Source organism: Schistocerca americana, chromosome 1, assembly GCF_021461395.2.
Source record: "Schistocerca americana isolate TAMUIC-IGC-003095 chromosome 1, iqSchAmer2.1, whole genome shotgun sequence".
Classification (NCBI taxonomy): Eukaryota; Metazoa; Arthropoda; class Insecta; order Orthoptera; family Acrididae; genus Schistocerca; species Schistocerca americana.
In genome coordinates, this window is record NC_060119.1 from 1,105,647,487 (window position 1) to 1,105,665,598 (window position 18,112).

The window sequence follows — 18,112 nt, forward strand, 5'->3', positions numbered from 1 at the left end:
AATCTGCGATCTTCTAGTTTCAAAGGTGTTTTGTATGGAAAGAGTATATCTCTCTTCACAAAAGGATAGTGTGTAGTGAACATTAGGTTAAAAATTGAAAACTGGCAGTGTTGACTATGGAACTTTGCCATAATTGGCCAGACACAGATTTTTGTGGTCTAATCACCAGTTGTACTGTCAACAGTTAAATTATGCTGATGTTGTCAAAGCAGAGCTGAATAAAATGTTTAGTGACTGAGTCTGTGAATTTACAAACCCACCAATAAAAAAGTAAAGGGTGTCATATGATAAACTCGTTCACTTAAAATTTTTTAAAAAGTTTGTACAAAATCCTCGACAGAAAAAACAGCATCAACTGAAATAACTGTGTATGAAATGGAAAAACACAGATATTTTAAACTGAAGCACATCAGAATAAAAGAGAACAAGTTACTTCAAAACAAAGACTATATTTTCACTAAGTTCCCAACACAGAGTATCAAATCTTAGTTTTATATATAATTATCAAAACTAGAACAACATTTTACAAATCACTTTCCTGAGCTTTACATATTTTCATTACAAAACATACATACAATAAAACTAAATATGAATTCATTACAGGTGGGATGACAGTTTTTATACAAGTTTACTGTTTGTACTTATTTCGTGGCAACCAACACTAAAATATCTACAAAATATGTCTTTGGAAAGGGGGAAGAAAATTGTGTGCACCAGCTACTACATACTGTTGCACATCATGCTGCACCTTAGCTGTCTGTCACAATACACTGCACCAAAAATTAAAACTTAGTCTTTGTGCCTTTTCTCACCATCATGCACATAATTTAAAAAGTTGTCAACATCTATGCCTTTAAGGAGCCGCTGTGAAAATTCTGTGTGTATCTTCTTCTCCACCTGGAAAAAAAAGGAACATACAGAATCAAGATTTCAAAGTGCTTTCATAAAAAAGCAGACTTAAATATAAATGAAACAGCTCACACAGTAAAAATGAAAGTAAATGGAAATGTGAAACAAATAATTTTAGTCTTCTTCTTTCTTTATTTATTTTTCTTATGCTTTACTTGGCCATAAATAGTTTTTCACCAATGAGTTTAAATTATTCTAGTGGTTGCAACAGATATTTACTCTACATAAAATTTTAAATGATTAATCTGTATTGCAGTGAACAATATGTATTCATTGTGCTATCCTTGGCTGATAAAAAAGAATGGGTTGGCATAAATTATTCATGATACTGAGCTGTCATTCATAGTAGTAACAACTCAGCACAAGGCACACCTACCAAAGCCTGAAAGCTATTGTTAGATTATAAGCAATTGAAATGATTATTGTTTTATTCAATTATACAATTAATTTTAACTGTGTTTTAGATTTTACATTTAAGAAGAACTTATTACACCAATACAGTTTTACTATCAATTTTTTATTTATTTTTGTAATTAGAACTGTTTTCTGTGTTCTAGATTGTCTGAACGTGTCATTCTAAGCAAACAGAAAATATTGAAAAGAAATATGTTCGTGCAATCTGGATTGAACACTAAATAAGTTTGTTACAGACACAGGTATTCACTGAAAACAATATGTTCCCTAATAATAATAATAATAATAATAATAATAATAACAATTCTATGTGGTTCAATAGCTTAGTGCAAGTTTTTAATTGGACATCACTTTCGTGACTTGCGTGTCCCTAAGCTGCTCCAGTAATCTTACTGGAGAAAATAAGTCTACTGTTTAATGTGTAATCTGAATGACATTCAGTTTCTGGTTAATCTTCACAACATTGAGAAATTAAGGCTTGATTAAAGACAGATTGAATTATTCCGTGATCTGAGTGGGATTTGATCTCTTGACCTTCCCGTCTTCAGACTACCAGGCCTGACATGGAGGAAGTTACTTTCTTAACTGGCATCTCACGGTCACAACAACAACAACAACAACAACAACAACAACATGCATGATGTTTTATTGGAATACTGTTGCAGTCTCTTTACAAGGCATAGAGTAGTGACAACTGTGATTCTGTACATTTATATATCTGTTCTTTATGTTACAAACAATATTACATGAAGTGTTGCACAGGAAAAATTTACCAGAAAAATAACAGATTCAAGGCACTTTAGATACTCAAAGGCACAGCAGCTTTCAATAAATGGGAATTTACACAAAGTGAACGCCCTTAAAAGTTTTAATGACTTATCACACTCTGCTTAGTCATTACATTAAAATTTTGGGAATTCCATAATATGCAGGGGGTGGATGTTACCTGTTTGAATAGTACACACCAACAATGTATTGCAGAAGTTCAGTCACGGAACATGCCCTCAGCACAGAACAAAGACTGCCCCCCCCCCCCCCCCCCCTCGCACTCGCTCTCTCTCTCTCTCTCTCTCTCTCTCACTCACTCTCCAAGATGGACCTGTAGTTGATATCAATAACAGTCAAAATGTATAACTACTTCTAGTTCTGAACTAGCTAGTGTTTGGAGAGGCATCCGACGGAAAGGAACTCTTTGGTGGTTAGACGATAACAGAGGATATGCTGTTGCCTGTTTTGAAGTAAGATAAGGACTAAATGTCCAAATAACTTTATTTGTTTTTATTTTTTGACTCTGTATGCTTAACACAAGACATCCAAATGACAGATGTTCGACTCCTGAAGCAACTTGCTGAGGATTATGTTCCTAACATTAGTGGTTGTATGCTAAAGTAATTATAATGGTTATTTTCACAACTGCCATCTCTAGTTCTTAAGAATGGACAATATTAGGAGTAAAATCCCTATATCACTATAGCTGAAGGCTGAGATACATCTTAAAAAAAAAGTAACTGCCAGTTCACTCGCCTATGATTTGTCAGTCTGAGACAGTGTTCCTTCTCTACTGATTTTGATTTGACACATTGTCCCAGTTTTTTGTAACTCTCTTCTCTTTCAATTACTCAATACTTACTCCACTCACTGTCCTCACTTGTTTACCAGCCACTCATCATTTCTTCCTCCTCTTTCTTTCTGGTTACTGTTATCATGTTATTTCGTGAGCTTCCATTTCTGCAGCTATTATTCTGTCTTTCCACATGTCTGCTACCTTCCTTCTGTACTTTCGGGGTTTTGCCAAGCTTTTTCTCATTTAGCATCCCAACAACGTGATTGTTTTTATTCTTACTTTCTGATTGTGACTAGTGATCTGCTCTCTCCATGTCCACAATTCTACCCAGTTGTTACAGTCTGAATATGGTAAAGTACAAAAAAGTTCTAAATTATATTTCATTGTGGATATTGTGTGACTTTACGTTGTTGCTAAGTGATTTGCTCTCATCTTCGCTAACGCTAACTCTGTCAGCTCCATTCATAGATCTACATTTTTCCTTTCTTTTGTTTCTGAAGAAGAAATCTTTGATCTTTATAACACACACACACACACACACACACACACACACACACACAAGGCAAGAAACCAAAAAGGTTTTTATACAAGCAGATTTAAAGATAATATTGTTATTGATGACATAATGCTGAAATATGTTGATCACAAAGTTTTGGTTATCGTTTTAAGCAGAATACTTATGGAGGATCTCTTAGTTAGCTGCAGCATACTATTTTCAGTTAATATCATGATACTGTTTGTACTTTTTTGAAGAAAAATATTTGACACTAATTAAAACCTTGAATCAATATTGTGATGCTTCACAGAACTTTATGTGATTCAACAGCTGCATAACACAGTGAAAATGTTTTTCTGCTCTTCAAGATATAAGCGTTAGTCTTCCAAAATTGGCACTAATTCTGCCATGCCCAGTGTATCGTATAATCCATACACTCATTACCTTGCATCACAAGTTTTACAGTGTGACACCACTGTTACTGAGAGCTGCAATATTTCAATTTGTACTAACAATGCAATGTCATTTGCAATATACTCTTCTGTACTGCCTACTAAATGTCCTTGGCCACCTGCTACTTTGTAATGAATCAGTCTCATTGGCCATTTGTACAGAATGACACCAGCAGAGACATTCTCTCTTTGGAAAGGACTGGACACATGACAGTGTTTTCAGCATCCTATACCTGGCATACACCACAGGTAGTTGTTGGAAGCAATTCTATGGCATACTTACTGAAATAATACTTATGCTGTAATGGAATCAGTTTCTTAATTTTTTCTTATTGTTTACAATATGTACAATGAATTTAAAAAAAAGATATATTGCTTCAAATATAAACACACAGACTACCAAAATTAATTGTTTGACTATGAGGTAAGGAAGCACGTAAATATTTTCAAATAAATTATGGATTATGCTCGTGTGGAATGCTGGTATTCAGTGGCATATGGGCCCAATTATTTTTGAATTATGCAGTTTTATGTAACTTCACTCGCAAAAAACATTTCCCATGCTGCATCTAACCAACCACCATACTTAACTGACCACTGTGTTTAAGAGGTAAAGCATATCTGAAACCATTACAGCACCACAGTTAGCATTTTAAACTTTTGATTGGTAACCTGAGTACAATTCTTTTACTGTGGTTAATTAAAGGAAGAGAGTTTAAGGTTTAACATACAATCGACAATGAGGTCATTACAGACACAGCACAAGCTCAGATAGGCCAAGGATTCAGCTTCTGCTGTAATCAGTTACCTACACCAGGACGGATGGTCAGGAATTTGAACCCTGCATCTCAGAGTTCAGGGTGCTAAGCTCTACCCCACTTCACACTGTATTGTCAATTGATTTTCCACAAGAAATTATGCACCCAAAATCAGATCATGTACATTTAGAAGCTACATTGGCTAGAACTAGGCCACACCTGTCTGCACATGAAGAAATGTTTAGCAGAGAGGTAAACACTTACTGACACTCCTCTGAATCTTCATGCTACTCATGCAAACACTTTAATCCATTGCTAGTTTCAGAATTATAGTGTGCTTAATTTGGAAACCAAAAGTATTGCTGATGAGAAAAAGCAAGTTGTTTGGGGCCAACTTTGTCACTGCTGATGTGGCATGAACACGTGAGAGGTATTACCTAGGTTGGTTGAAAGGGAATTTGAATCCTGCGTATCCTAAATCAGGTTGCTAACGTTTATAACACCTCAATCTGAGAGCAAATGAAACAAAGTGCACACATCTTTACACTGAGTAAATGACACAGCATGTACTGGAAAGTCAACATGTTGGCATTTCACATAAAAATTGAGAAATTTCCAAAAAAAGTTAGTGCTCTGGTTCTTTTTGAGCCATAGTTCGATACGCATCATACTCCCGAATTCTTTGCACTGACTTGTGCTGTGCCACTGAAAACAAGCAATTTGATCATTTGGATAAGTCAAACGCTAGAGTCTGGAGTGGAGTCAATGTTATAACTCATACCAAAGATGTTCCATTGGGTACAGGTTGGGACTCTGGGCAGGCCAGTCCATTTCATGAATATTATTGTCCACAAAACCATTGCATCATAAATGCTGGTTTATGACATGGTGCACTGTCAGCTGCTACAATCAATCACCATGCCCAAGATGTTTCTCCACTGCAAGCACAACACAATGCTGTAAAATGTGTTCCTATACTTATGTCTTTAGCATTTTCTTAAGCACAATAAAGAGACCACGTCCTAACTATGAAAAACATCCGCATACCGAGCACCACCTCCTCCACGCTCCATTGTTGGCATTACACATGATGCCAGGTAATATTCTCCACCTATTCGCTAAACCCAAACCCTTCCTTCGGATTGCCACAGGGTGTACAGCGTGATTCAACACTTTAAATCATTTGTGTCAAGCCATCCCCTGCCCAGTAGCATCGATCTTTATAGCACTTCCAGTGTCTGTTAGTAATGACTAAAGATAAGTGTGGCTTACAAGGAGATCCTCACCCATTGTATCATATTCTTTTTAATTCACTACACATTGCTGGAGTGCTTGTAGCAATTTTGAACTCATTCATGATTCCTTACACTGACTTTAGGGGATTTTTTACAATCACGTTCTGCAATGCTCGTCATTTCCCGTCTGTCACTACATGAGGGTTGCCTGGTCTTGGTTTTGCTGTGATTGTTCCCTCAATTTCCCACCTCACAGTCACATCAACCAACAGTGGACTTGGACAGCTTTACAAGGGTTGAAATGTCCTGGATGGATTTGTTAGTTGACATCCAATGATTAGTCCATGTTCGAAGTAACTGAGCTCTCCCAAGTGACCCACTCTGCTGCTACGGCTACTCTACTGACAACACAATACTTCCTGCCTCTATTTATACTGACGGGTCTACTTCTGGTGACACCTAGTGATCAATTCCACATTACATAGGGGCATCTGGACACTCACTCTCCCTCTCCCTCTCCCCCTCTCTCCCCCCCCCCCCCCCCCCCCTCTCTCTCTCTCTCTCTCTCTCTCTCTCTCTCTCTCTCTCTCTCTCTCACTCACACACACACACACACACACACACACACACACAAATGTTCAGAGAAGAAGTATGTGTCTGTAAAGATCTCTGTCTCTCTTCCTGGTCACACATAACAGATGGATTCCTCTTATCCTGGAATATGAGTGACCTTCCCTTCCCTTTTCACTTTCCCCAATATATTCTACTTTCCTTGCAGAAGAAAGAACTAATAGTTTCAAAAATCAACAGTATAAAGAATATCCCCTCCTGAAGGTAAGAACTAGCGAGCAATTCCACCTCAATATTACAGGTTTCTCATAAATACATATAGTTAAAAAGAGAGAGATAGATAGATAGATAGATAGAGAGAGAGAGAGAGAGAGAGAGAGAGGGAGGAGAGTACCAGAATACCTAAAAGAACATGCAGAGGAGTTCGCACAATCACTAGATACTAACACATGGGAAGAGCTTCTTGGAACTATCCAGAAGTCATCAATAAAAATCAGTCAACAACCACAGAAAAGGAAACACAGGTGCTGGACAATAAACTGTGACAGAGCACTTGAATCACGTATTCCAGCCTGGAACATCTGGCACAGCCATCAGACACCAGAGAATTGGCAGAACTTTTTGGAAACACAGAAGAAAACATCCAAAACCATCAGACAAATTAAACGCACGTACCATCACAAACAATTAGAGGAAATTGATAATGATTTTAAAAGAAACAACACAAGGAACTTTTATAGGACATTTAGGGAAGAACTAGCAACCTTCAAGCCACCCACTCTCTGTTTTTGTTTTCGGCATCGTGATGGAACACTTGAGACGAACACAAAGGCCAACTGTGAAATCCTAAAACAGCGTTTCGGGAAGTTACACAACTGCGAATCATCAGTAGACAAACTTGACTTCCGTGTTGCGACCCCAAATGAGGATTCAACTCCACCTACGCATGAGGAGACACAAAACATTGTATCACATCTTAAAAACAACAAAGCTCCAGTGGAAGACGGTGTAATTGCCGAAATGTTCAAGATTGGAGGTGAACTCTTGATTGACAGGCTTAAAAACTATCATTGCAAATAATGGGAAAGTGGACTCAGCAGATTGGAAAACTGCTTTGATTCACCCTCTACACAAAAAGGGCAACAAGAATGATCACAACAACTATCGACCATTTCACTCCTACCAGTCGCTTACAAAGGGCTCTCACGTGCTCTTCTCACCAGATTAGAACAACAGACAGAACATATAATCGGTGAATATCAGGCAGGCTTCCACATACATCGATTCTACGCAGAACAGATCTGGAACCTGAAGATGATACTGCAACACCGTCGTCGAACGGCGCAGTAGTCAATTAGTCAGCTTCGTAGATTTCAAGAAAGCATATGACTCGATTCACTGCACCAGTCTGTTCAATGCACTTCATGAATATGGTGTAGATAACGAAACTACTTCATTAATTGAGCAGACTTCAACAGACACAATCTCAAAAGTAAAATTCATGGAAGAAATTTCTGAACCTTTTCAAATTATGACAGGAATGAGACAGGGTGATGGGTTGTCCCCACTTCTCTTCAACCTGATACTGGACAAGATTATCAAGACGTGGGAGAAAGAAATACCTGGAATAAATCAGGGAACAAAGGACAAACAAATCAACATAAAATGCCTTGCTCTTGCTGATGGCCTAGCAATAATTACACGGACTCCCAAGGAAGCCAAACATGCCATCGAGAAAGTTCATGAGGTTGCCATCAAAACTGGTCTCCAAATTTCTTACGAGAAAACACAATTCATGGACTCCAAAAGTTCAAATCTGAAACCACTTCCAACAAAATATGTGACATCAAACAAGTTAAGTACTTCAAGTACTTGGGTAAAATGATCAGCAACACTGGCAACGAAAAAGTAGCTCACAAAACACGAGCAGAAAAATTATGTAAAGCTTATACAATGACCTGGAACACATACAATATGAAATCGCTGTCCCTCCAAGCCAAACTTCATCACTATCATACAGCCAACTCTTGAAGAAGTGCTCAACTCTTGAAGAAGTGCTCAACTCTTGAAGAAGTGCTCTACGCAACTGAAACTTCATCATTAACCATCAACATCTAGGACATTGACAAAATGGAAAGGCAAATATTCAGGAAAATATTTGGACCCAAGATTCAAGATGGTATCTGGATGCACAAAAGCTCTGAAGAACTGTACTCAAGGACTGAAGATTTCAAGTCAGTTACCACGAAAAAGATGACTGAAATTCTACGGACATTTAGCAAGACTGGACACCTCTAGAATGACCAAGAAAATCTTCCTTATCATCATAGGAACTTGCCAAACCAGGGCGTGTTGGCTAACAGAAAACCAAAATGACCTCACAGACCCACTAAAAAACCACACAGGCTGCATACAGACAGAAAATCAACTCTCATAAGTTCACAACCAAAAACCTGTCGGAAAAGAATCTGAAATTGAAAAATGCATGGACACAAGAAAGACAACAGGCCCATAGTGAAAGGATGAGGACGTTTTGGGAAGAGAAGAAGGACAAGAAAGCTAAGAAGACCAGTGCTAACTAATGGTTCGGTGTGCTCCTTAGAGGGCGAAACGAATAAATAAATAATAAAAGAAAAGAAACTTGAAGATGATTATTCTGAAAATAATTTTTCCTCAGCTTACAAATCTTTCATGTAACAATATGGGAGAAGATTGATTGCTACTTAGCGTAAAGATGACATAGTAAGTTGCAGACAGGCACAATTAAAAGATACTTACACATAAGCTTCCGTTCACAGCCTCCATCAGAAAAAGAAAAACACACCATTCATTCACACAAGCAAGCACACCTTGCACACACAGGACCGCCAACTCCAGCAGCTTGGACCAGAATGCAGCTGTCACATCAGTGTCTTTCAACTGTGCCTGTCTCCAACTTAACATGTCACCTTTATGGTGAGCAGCAATCTATCATTTCCTACAATGTTGATATTCCAACCTGGAGTTACCACTGTTTGATATCTTTCATTTATATTAATCAGTTTTTTTGGTGTAGCTAACATCAACTATGTAATTGTATAAAATTCAGCTGACACCTTGTACCCAGAACGTTGATCAAAAGATTCTGATTAAACAGCTTGAATAATGAAAACACATGTATCGTCATCCTGTTTCCTCCCTGACTGCAACTGGCCTACTTTATCAGAATCTGGTGGACAGGTTATGGTACTACATCTGTCCCAATCCCAACACGTTCAAAGGACTGCCTGAAACCACAAACCAAAGTTGACATAATGTAACATTCTATTGCTATTTGGATGCTGATTGCACCTTCTGCTAAGCTAGTGTAATCTCTGAAGGCAAAGAGGTATTATGAAAACTGATAACTAGAACAGACAATGAATAATTGAACCGCATAGATGAAATGAGAACAAGTTGAAAATGGCTCTGAGCACTATGCGACTTAACTTCTGAGGTCATAGGTCGCCTAGAACTTAGAACTAATTAAACCTAACTAACCTAAGGACATCACACACATCCATGCCCGAGGCAGGATTCGAACCTGCGACCGTAGCAGTCGCTCGGCTCCAGACTGTAGCGCCTAGAACCGCATGGCCACTCTGGCCGGTAATGAGAACAGGCAATGGGATAATTGTCATGTCAACACATCCCATATAATGGAGGCAATTACATTTATCAGATCATTCATTTTGCGTAGGGGTGCGAGTAGTTGAAGATACAGCAGGTGATATTGTTCCATCTTGGAGGTAGCAGAGAATGCGAAGAAAACTAAGCTTCACCACAAGATTTACACTAGGCTTACAGCATGCTGAACTGTTCCATAAATCAGCACACATCTATTTTTCTGATGTGAGGGGAAGATATGAACAATAAAAATGAACGATAACATTGGTTCAGACAAGGGTGATTCTGTGGCAATGTAGGCTGCAACTTCCTTTACCTTAGAGGAGGAAAACAGAGAGAGAGAGAGAGAGAGAGAGAGAGAGAGAGAGAGAGAGAGAGAGAGAGAGAGAACGAACTTCAGGATTCTACTCAATGCCTCCGAGATGTATTCAACATTACAGTTGTTAACTGCATAGCTCACTGGGTATTTGAACTGTAGAAAATGGAAAATTTAATTCAGAAATCTATTAAAACAGCAGAGATGAAAAAGCTAGGCAGCACTTAGTCTTCAGGAGGCACAATTCCTAGTATTGCTGACACATGCTCAAGGTTTCTTCTTCAGAAAGAAAAGAGAAACTGATGAGGAAAAATTGGAAAGGGGAGAACTAAAACTCTTGCATCCACCTGAAGGTAAGTAATGGCTAGATTTTTTTTTCTCTCTTCAACTCAGTAATTTCATGGTTAGGTGAACTGGATCAATATAATTGTAATGTTTAAGATTTTTCCAATGTAGTAACTGCTTTATTGGTTCACGGGCATCTCGCAGGATAATGTCGTGGAAGCTGCACAATATTTCGATGAGACAGCTGCTCGTCATATTCAGGTGCTTACTGATGTGTTGCTGCAATGACTTGCCAATATACATATTGGCTCACTAGGAAAGTGCAGGAACCAAGGGTTGAGGCTATAACGTCATCGTAGACAAATCATAGAGCACAGTGACATCCAGTGCCCTCTGCCCAACAAACGGGACACAGGCTTCTCAGTCGCGACAAGAGAAAAGCCCAGGTGTAAATAGCGACCCACCCAGTGTGCATGTGGGCATCCAGTTTTAAGTGTGTGGACTTTGACTCTCTGTCTGTGTTGACTCGGATTCATTTGTCTGCGGCAGACAATGCCTTAGTACCACCAGTGCTCTTCTACTGTATGTTGGTGGTGCGTCCTTTAAGATTGGCAGACTGTTAAAAAAAAACCTTCAAATAAAATGTGTCTTCCGCATTCCAGCGAGAGTGCAAACTATGCTGGTTTCTGTTAAAGACAACTTAGGTCTAGGAAGATCAGGGATATATAAAATCCCCGCCAGTGTGGGAAATCAGACATCGGTCAGACGTGTCACACTGTTAAGGATAGATGTGCTGAACACAGACGTCACACCAGACTGGGTCAGCCAGAAGAGTCTGCTGTGGCTGAACACTGCCTTGACAAGGGACACAGCATGAAAATACAGAGAGACAAAGATCCTTTCATCTGCTTCCACATACTGGGACTCCATCATTAAAGAAGCAGTCAAAATTCATAAAAGAAACAACCTGATCAATAGAGACACAGGATTTCAATTCAGCAAGGTATGGGAATCAGCACTGTGGTACTAAGGCACCATCTGTTGCAGACGAACGAATCCGAGTCAACACAGGCGGAGAATCAAAGTCCGCACACTTAAACTGTGCACTAACACACCGCCCGCACACATGCTGGACCCCTATTTGTGGCTGCGCTTTTCCCACGGCACAAATGAGAAGCTCATGGCCCATTTGTCCGGCAGAGGGCACTGGATGTTGCCATGCTCTATGATTTGTTTACGAAGACATAATAGCCTAGACCCTTGGTGCCTGTGCTTTTCTAGCAAGTCAGGAGACATTTTGTTTGAGCCATTGCAGCAACACGTCAATAAGCACCTGAAGATGACGAGCAGCTGTCTTGTCGAAACACTGTGCAACTTCCACAACATTATTGTAGGTGACAACCGTGAACCAGTGAAGCAAGATACTTGTAAATAGAAGGAGCTTCAAAACGATAGAGTCATATCCTAATAAATACCCCCAATAGACAAAAATCTCATGGTTCTTTTGACAAAATGCAAATATTTGTAAAAAAATTGTTTTTCATATATGTATTAAATGTAGTGGTGTGAACATAGCACTTGTTGCCAAAACCATATACAAAATTATAGAGATATTTGGAAAAGGAAGGAAGATTAAACATCACACTGACAACAAGAGACAGGTCACAAGCTTGGATAAGACACAAATGGGGAAGACTTGTGTCCATTTCAAAGGAACCAATTTGGCATGTACCTTAATAAATTTAAGGAAACCATGCAAGATTTAAATTTGAAAGGCTGGATGGGGATTTTTAACCCTTCTGCTGAATGGAAATCTCATGTCTTAGCTCCTCAGCGATACGTGTTATTCGAGACAAGGCTATTTATCTATCAAAAGTAAATGTTAATGGGCAATGCAAATTTTATATTCTTACTTTTGCTACGAATCTGCACAATATTTTTTTAATTTATTTTTGCAAGACTCAATGACATGCAAAAATGTGTAACTAACCACAAAATTCATCTAGAAAAACAACAGTATACTCAATAAGTTTTGTTCGATAATTATCTAGGAGATGCAAAATGTAGTCAAGTAACAAACAACAAACTGCAGAACTACATTTTCAGCGAGAACATCAGACTCTAAAAGGATGCAGTTGAGCAAACTTGATGATCAGAGTTCAACAGAGTGCTGCATCGGGCAGAGTACTTGATACAGGTGGTTTATAAAGTTCCTTACCATTCCTGTCTTAAAGTTAAAATTTTTTAATCTTTTTGTAGGTAATATAAAAGAATGTACATAATAGAAGAAAGTACAGCTGTTGTCGCTGACCAACTGTGTCCAGAGCTCCTTAATGTCACTTTCCCTGAGAGATGGATTGGTCCCGCACTGCCAAGACTTTGGCTCTCTGCTCAACTCATTTGACATTAGTGGAGTTTTCCATCTGGAGATAATCAAATCTTCAATAATTGAAAAACCACAGTTTAGCAGGTGTGGAATAAATAACGCTTCCTGTGTTAGTTATGTGTATTTCGAGCTACGTAGACTGATGGGACACTTGCTTAAATCTGCAGGGTCATGATTCTGAAGTGCTCTAAAATTGTATCAAGAAATATTTCAATGTATGTTCATGTTGTTTATAGTCCATTATATAGTGTTCAATTAGAAAATGATAAGTGACTTTATAAACACTCTGTGAAATAAACAAGCATTTAGTTGTATCTCAAACAAGAGCAGCAAACATTTAGTTTGTTGTTTGTTGCTGAAAGTTAAGAACTCTTGTAGGATTGCACAATCTCGCAGTGGTAACAATGAATAAAATGTCCGTGGGTATCTAGCCACGTCAAGTGATTAAAATGCCAAGTGCTTTCAACCAAGCACTCCTTGGCCATTGTCAACTGGAGTGACTGCTGATAGGCTGCTGGCACACACTTATATACTCAAGCTGCCGGCTGCAATGTCACTACTGCTCATGGCACCTTCATATATGCGCATACGTTGACTCTGCAGTCACTGCGGCTACTACAACCTTGCAATCACTGGATCCCATGCTGCACTGACCCCCAGGCCACTGTCTCTCTATTAGGGATGTCATCAATGACTTTTATTTCAATGAACTCTTTAATTACACAATACAAGAAGCTGTTAGTGTGAGCTGTGACAGAGTTTTGTCAAATTTGATCTGGTTACTGTTTTGTAGAGCATGCTCAGCAAAGCGGATTTCTTGGTATAGCATAGCAATAAAAACTCTCCTGTTCCTTTCTGCACTGTTCCACAGTGCGAACTGTTTGTCTGAAGTAACATTTGCAAGGTACCTTGTATGACTGAGATGTTCAGAGACCTACAGCATCTTTAAATGGTCTCAGTAATTGTTGGATTTTTGTTACAGACTTTAAGATTGACTTGACTTTGCATCTTTTCAGCATGTGTCTTCTCTTGCCCAACATAGATTCATGGAATGGAAAAAGCACAAGTTTCTTTTCCTGCTCATCCATTGGTGGTCTTATAGTAATTCTTTCTTGAGATCACTTCACGTATTAGGTGAACAATGCAGTCTGTTGAAAAAACACAAAATCAAAACAATCTTCAGGCCTGTGACAAAAATCCTGCAATTACTTGAACCAGATTTACAAAATGCCTTGCAAATCAGGACAATCTTATGTCAAACAGTGTGGGCTGCAGAAAAAAAGCAGGAAAGCACACAAGTTTTTATCACCCAAGCTACACTGAAACATCAGCTTTAGCTGAGCACTGTCTAGAAAATGGTACCAGATCAAATCTGATAAAACTTCTGTCATGGCTTAGGATTCTGGAATGTGTAATTAAAGAAGTCATTGGAACAAAAATCACCTATATCACTCTTAACAGAGCCTGCCCCTCAGTGGGGTCTGATGATCACGAGGTTGAAACAGGTGCAGCGAATAGGGAGTCGACACATACCCTTACAAATTGATGCCATGAGCACCATGATGTCACAGCCTGCAGCTAGAATATATAAGGCCAGCAGCTCATCAGCAGTCATTCCACATGAAAATGACCAACAAGTGCTCGGTCAAAAGCTCATAGCATTGTAACCAATGATATGGTTGGAAACCTGAGAACATTTTATTCAAGAGGATCTTCTGTATTTCGCAGTTTGTCCAATTGGTGGAAAAGATAGAAAAATATGTACTTAGCAAAATTTTTGAACATAGCAGAGCACGCAAATATTATGAAGCTATTAGAAAACAAAATACTATGGCACAACATATACTGCAGTCAAGCAGATTTTTTCCCATATTTCATCCTCCATACATTTCTATCCTTCTAACAATTATAGGAAATAGCTTTGAATGCCACATATATATTGGATGCCAAAGTACACCTGCATTCTTCATCTATATTCTCAGTGCAGTTTAGTAGTGTGTGCTGCATCTCCATTGTGAGCCGTGAAATTGGTAGTGTACAGTGTTCAGTCTGTCAACATGCCTTGATGGGTCATTTCAACTTTAGATCATAAGAACCTTGTTGCTTTATAGCAAGTAGTTTTGACAGCTTAGTGAGTTGCTCTTGAATTGGTGTACATCATAGTGAAGTTATTCAAACATTCAACCACTATAATGAAAAACTAAACATTGAAGAACTGCCTTGTAGTCAACTGATGACTGTTACCTACAAATGAAGGTTCGTAAGTACCCAGAAGATAATGCATTGTAACTGTAAATTTCATTTTTGGAGGCAACTGGGAAGGCTGTATTGACCAGGCACTATTAATTTGGCCTCCAGGCGTCAAATTTAAACAATAGTGTGCCCCCCCCCCCTTCCCACAATCTCCACCCCAGCTCAGCTGATACTGTGCTGCGTGAAAAAAATGGACAAGGAAATACGTGGACTGGAACATGGGTCACAAATGTTACATTCTCTTCATAGTGAGCGTAGGATTTGTCTGATACATGATGATTATTGGAATAGAGTGTGGAGACAGCCAGGTACCACTGCAGATCACAGGCATGAAGTTCCACAGTTTCAGCAGGGAGGAGCATCATTCACAGTATGGGTCAGTATTGGGACAGGATCATCTAACCTATTGTCCAGTGCTATAGTCACCATTTCAGTTATGGGTTTGTCTTTCAAGACACTAATCCTATCAGCACACAACCCCATCCCATGAACACCTTCCTTCAGCAGGCAGGAATTAACCAAATGGAATGGCGAGTGGTATCTGCTGACGTGAACCTGACTGAACATGTTTCGGACCAGCTGAAATTTGCAGGGAGGAAAAGGTCACAAGCCCACCCCATGAACACCTTCCTTCAGGAGGCAGGAATCAACCGAATGGAATGCAATGTGGTATCTGCTGACATGAACCTGACTGAACATGTTTTGGACCAAGCGAAATTTGCAGTGAGGAAAAGGTCTCATACACTGGACGTGACATAAGGAGGGTCATGATCAAAGATTGGCATATGCTTCAGCAGCAACATCTCGAACATCTTATGGACGTCATGTCAAGGAAGATTAAAGAACGATGCAATACACAGGTGAAGTAATACAGTATTTAATGTTACCGAGCAGCAGATTTTGATTACACAGATATGGCCCTTTGAATGACTGCCTTTATTTTGGTTCTGTTTTTATTTCACAGCAAAGAAGTTGTTTTAGTTTGATAGAGATTATTCTTTAATTGTAAAATCTAAAATTTCATGGCCAGAAAAGTGACAATTAATAAAACGTTTTGGGCACACAGACCATTATCTACATGGATTCGAACGACCACCCAGAACAAAAGTGAGGCAACATAAAAATGATGGTGGGCAGAGCAAGGAACATCTGTGAACCAGAGCTGCTTGACACAGAATTAAAACATCTCACCAATGTATTATTCATCCACTGGGCTGAAAAAAGTATTAAGAACACCGTGCAATGTACAAGTACCTGTGAAATTCATAGTTTTTCAGGCTTTCATTAAGGATATTACCGATCGCATAGGAAAAGATCTTGAAAACCTGGAACATTGCAGTAATCTACAAACTCACCCGAAAGATACAAGATCTAAAATAGGCCAAGGACCCTCACCAACTGGTGAAAAAAAAGCAGTAATTTACAGGATTCTGTGTAGGTGTGGGGAGGTGTACAAGGGTACAACAAAAAGAAATGACTAGAAGAGCACAAGGATAATTGCAGAAGGGGGGAGATGGGCACATCCACATCATCTGTTGCAGAACACGCTTTGCCGCCTAGAGACAACCATATTCATTTTCATAGGACTCAAGTACTGGCAACCACAAGCAGATACCACGAAAGGCTATACAGAGGGTCCACAGAGACTGTAAAACACCCCAGGAATTTAAAAGGAAGGAGGAGGGCACGATATTGAATGACATCTGGATTTTGGTGCTGAAGAAGATGTGTTCGAGTCTTCCACCATGGGGCGATAGCAACAGTGGATGACAACAATCAACAATGGCCAATTGCACTCGAGTATTCAAAACATGTGATGTCACGCCACTGTGCAGAAGCATGCATGTAATGGAATTATAATGCAGTCAGTAGCGAGCCAGGGTGGGAATTGGACACTCAAGGAAGCTTTAATCCCCCTTGAAAATGTCCTCCACAAATGGGGATGAAACATTGGGTTTAAATGTGAAATGCATTCCACCATGGCATAATACCCATCATTTTATTAATTATTCTTTAATTCCCTGCTCCTCTAAGTCCATACACATTCACAGCCACACATATAGTGTAAAAGTGTTTTTGAGTCATTTACTTCACTAGTCTCTCTGTTTTTATGTTACAGCAATTTTTGCATAAAGAAATATGATACAGAGATCTGACTGACATTGCCAAATGATACACAATTTATATTTGGTTAAATCAATTTTGTATATATGTTATCTGCAAATATACAGCATTATGAGCTGACAGCAAGGAAAACCTGCTCAGAAATTTGTTTTATATTATTTTTCACACAGTTGTGAAATCTCTCTCAAGAAATTAAAAAAGGAATTACCCAACATGTTATAATAAAACACTTATGGGCCTAGTTGCTTTAAAGCAGTTGATGCAAAGAATCTTATAACAATTTACTATTAAAATAAAGAGGAACACTTAATAGATCAACAACGAAATATAGCTACCGCCACCACTGTTACTTTTTACATGGTGTCAACTATGAGACTGTGTCAGTCATTATTACTCATAGTCTATGAAAGATTAAGAACCTTGCAATAGATTTTTCTTTTTTGCAGGAGCAGTGCTTGTAGAATGAAGAGATCAGTTTCCGAAACTCAATATAGTTTCACTGATATTCTTTGGTTGATGAGTGTTCATTCTCAAAAGATATGCTACTGCACAAACAAACTTTGTCATTATGGAAGGGTCTCCTAACAGCTCAGGTACCATAAAAGACAATGATTTTCTTTTTAAGCAACATATTAGCAGCTTGTCAGCAAGAAACGTTGTCTGAAATGAACTTACTCACCCTTGAAAACAATATAATAAGGAATA

The 18,112-nt window shown here is 38.8% G+C and overlaps 1 protein-coding gene across 1 annotated transcript in view; it reads right to left on the minus strand.

The window, feature by feature from the left end:
* Positions 1-429: 429 nt before the first annotated feature.
* LOC124596634 overlaps positions 430-18,112 on the minus strand; it is a 265,721-nt gene continuing 248,038 nt past the window's right edge. The window contains exon 16 of the mRNA XM_047135866.1: positions 430-897. Coding sequence (XP_046991822.1) covers positions 790-897 — 108 coding nt within the window. The 3' untranslated portion in view covers positions 430-789. The remainder of the gene's footprint in view (positions 898-18,112) is intronic.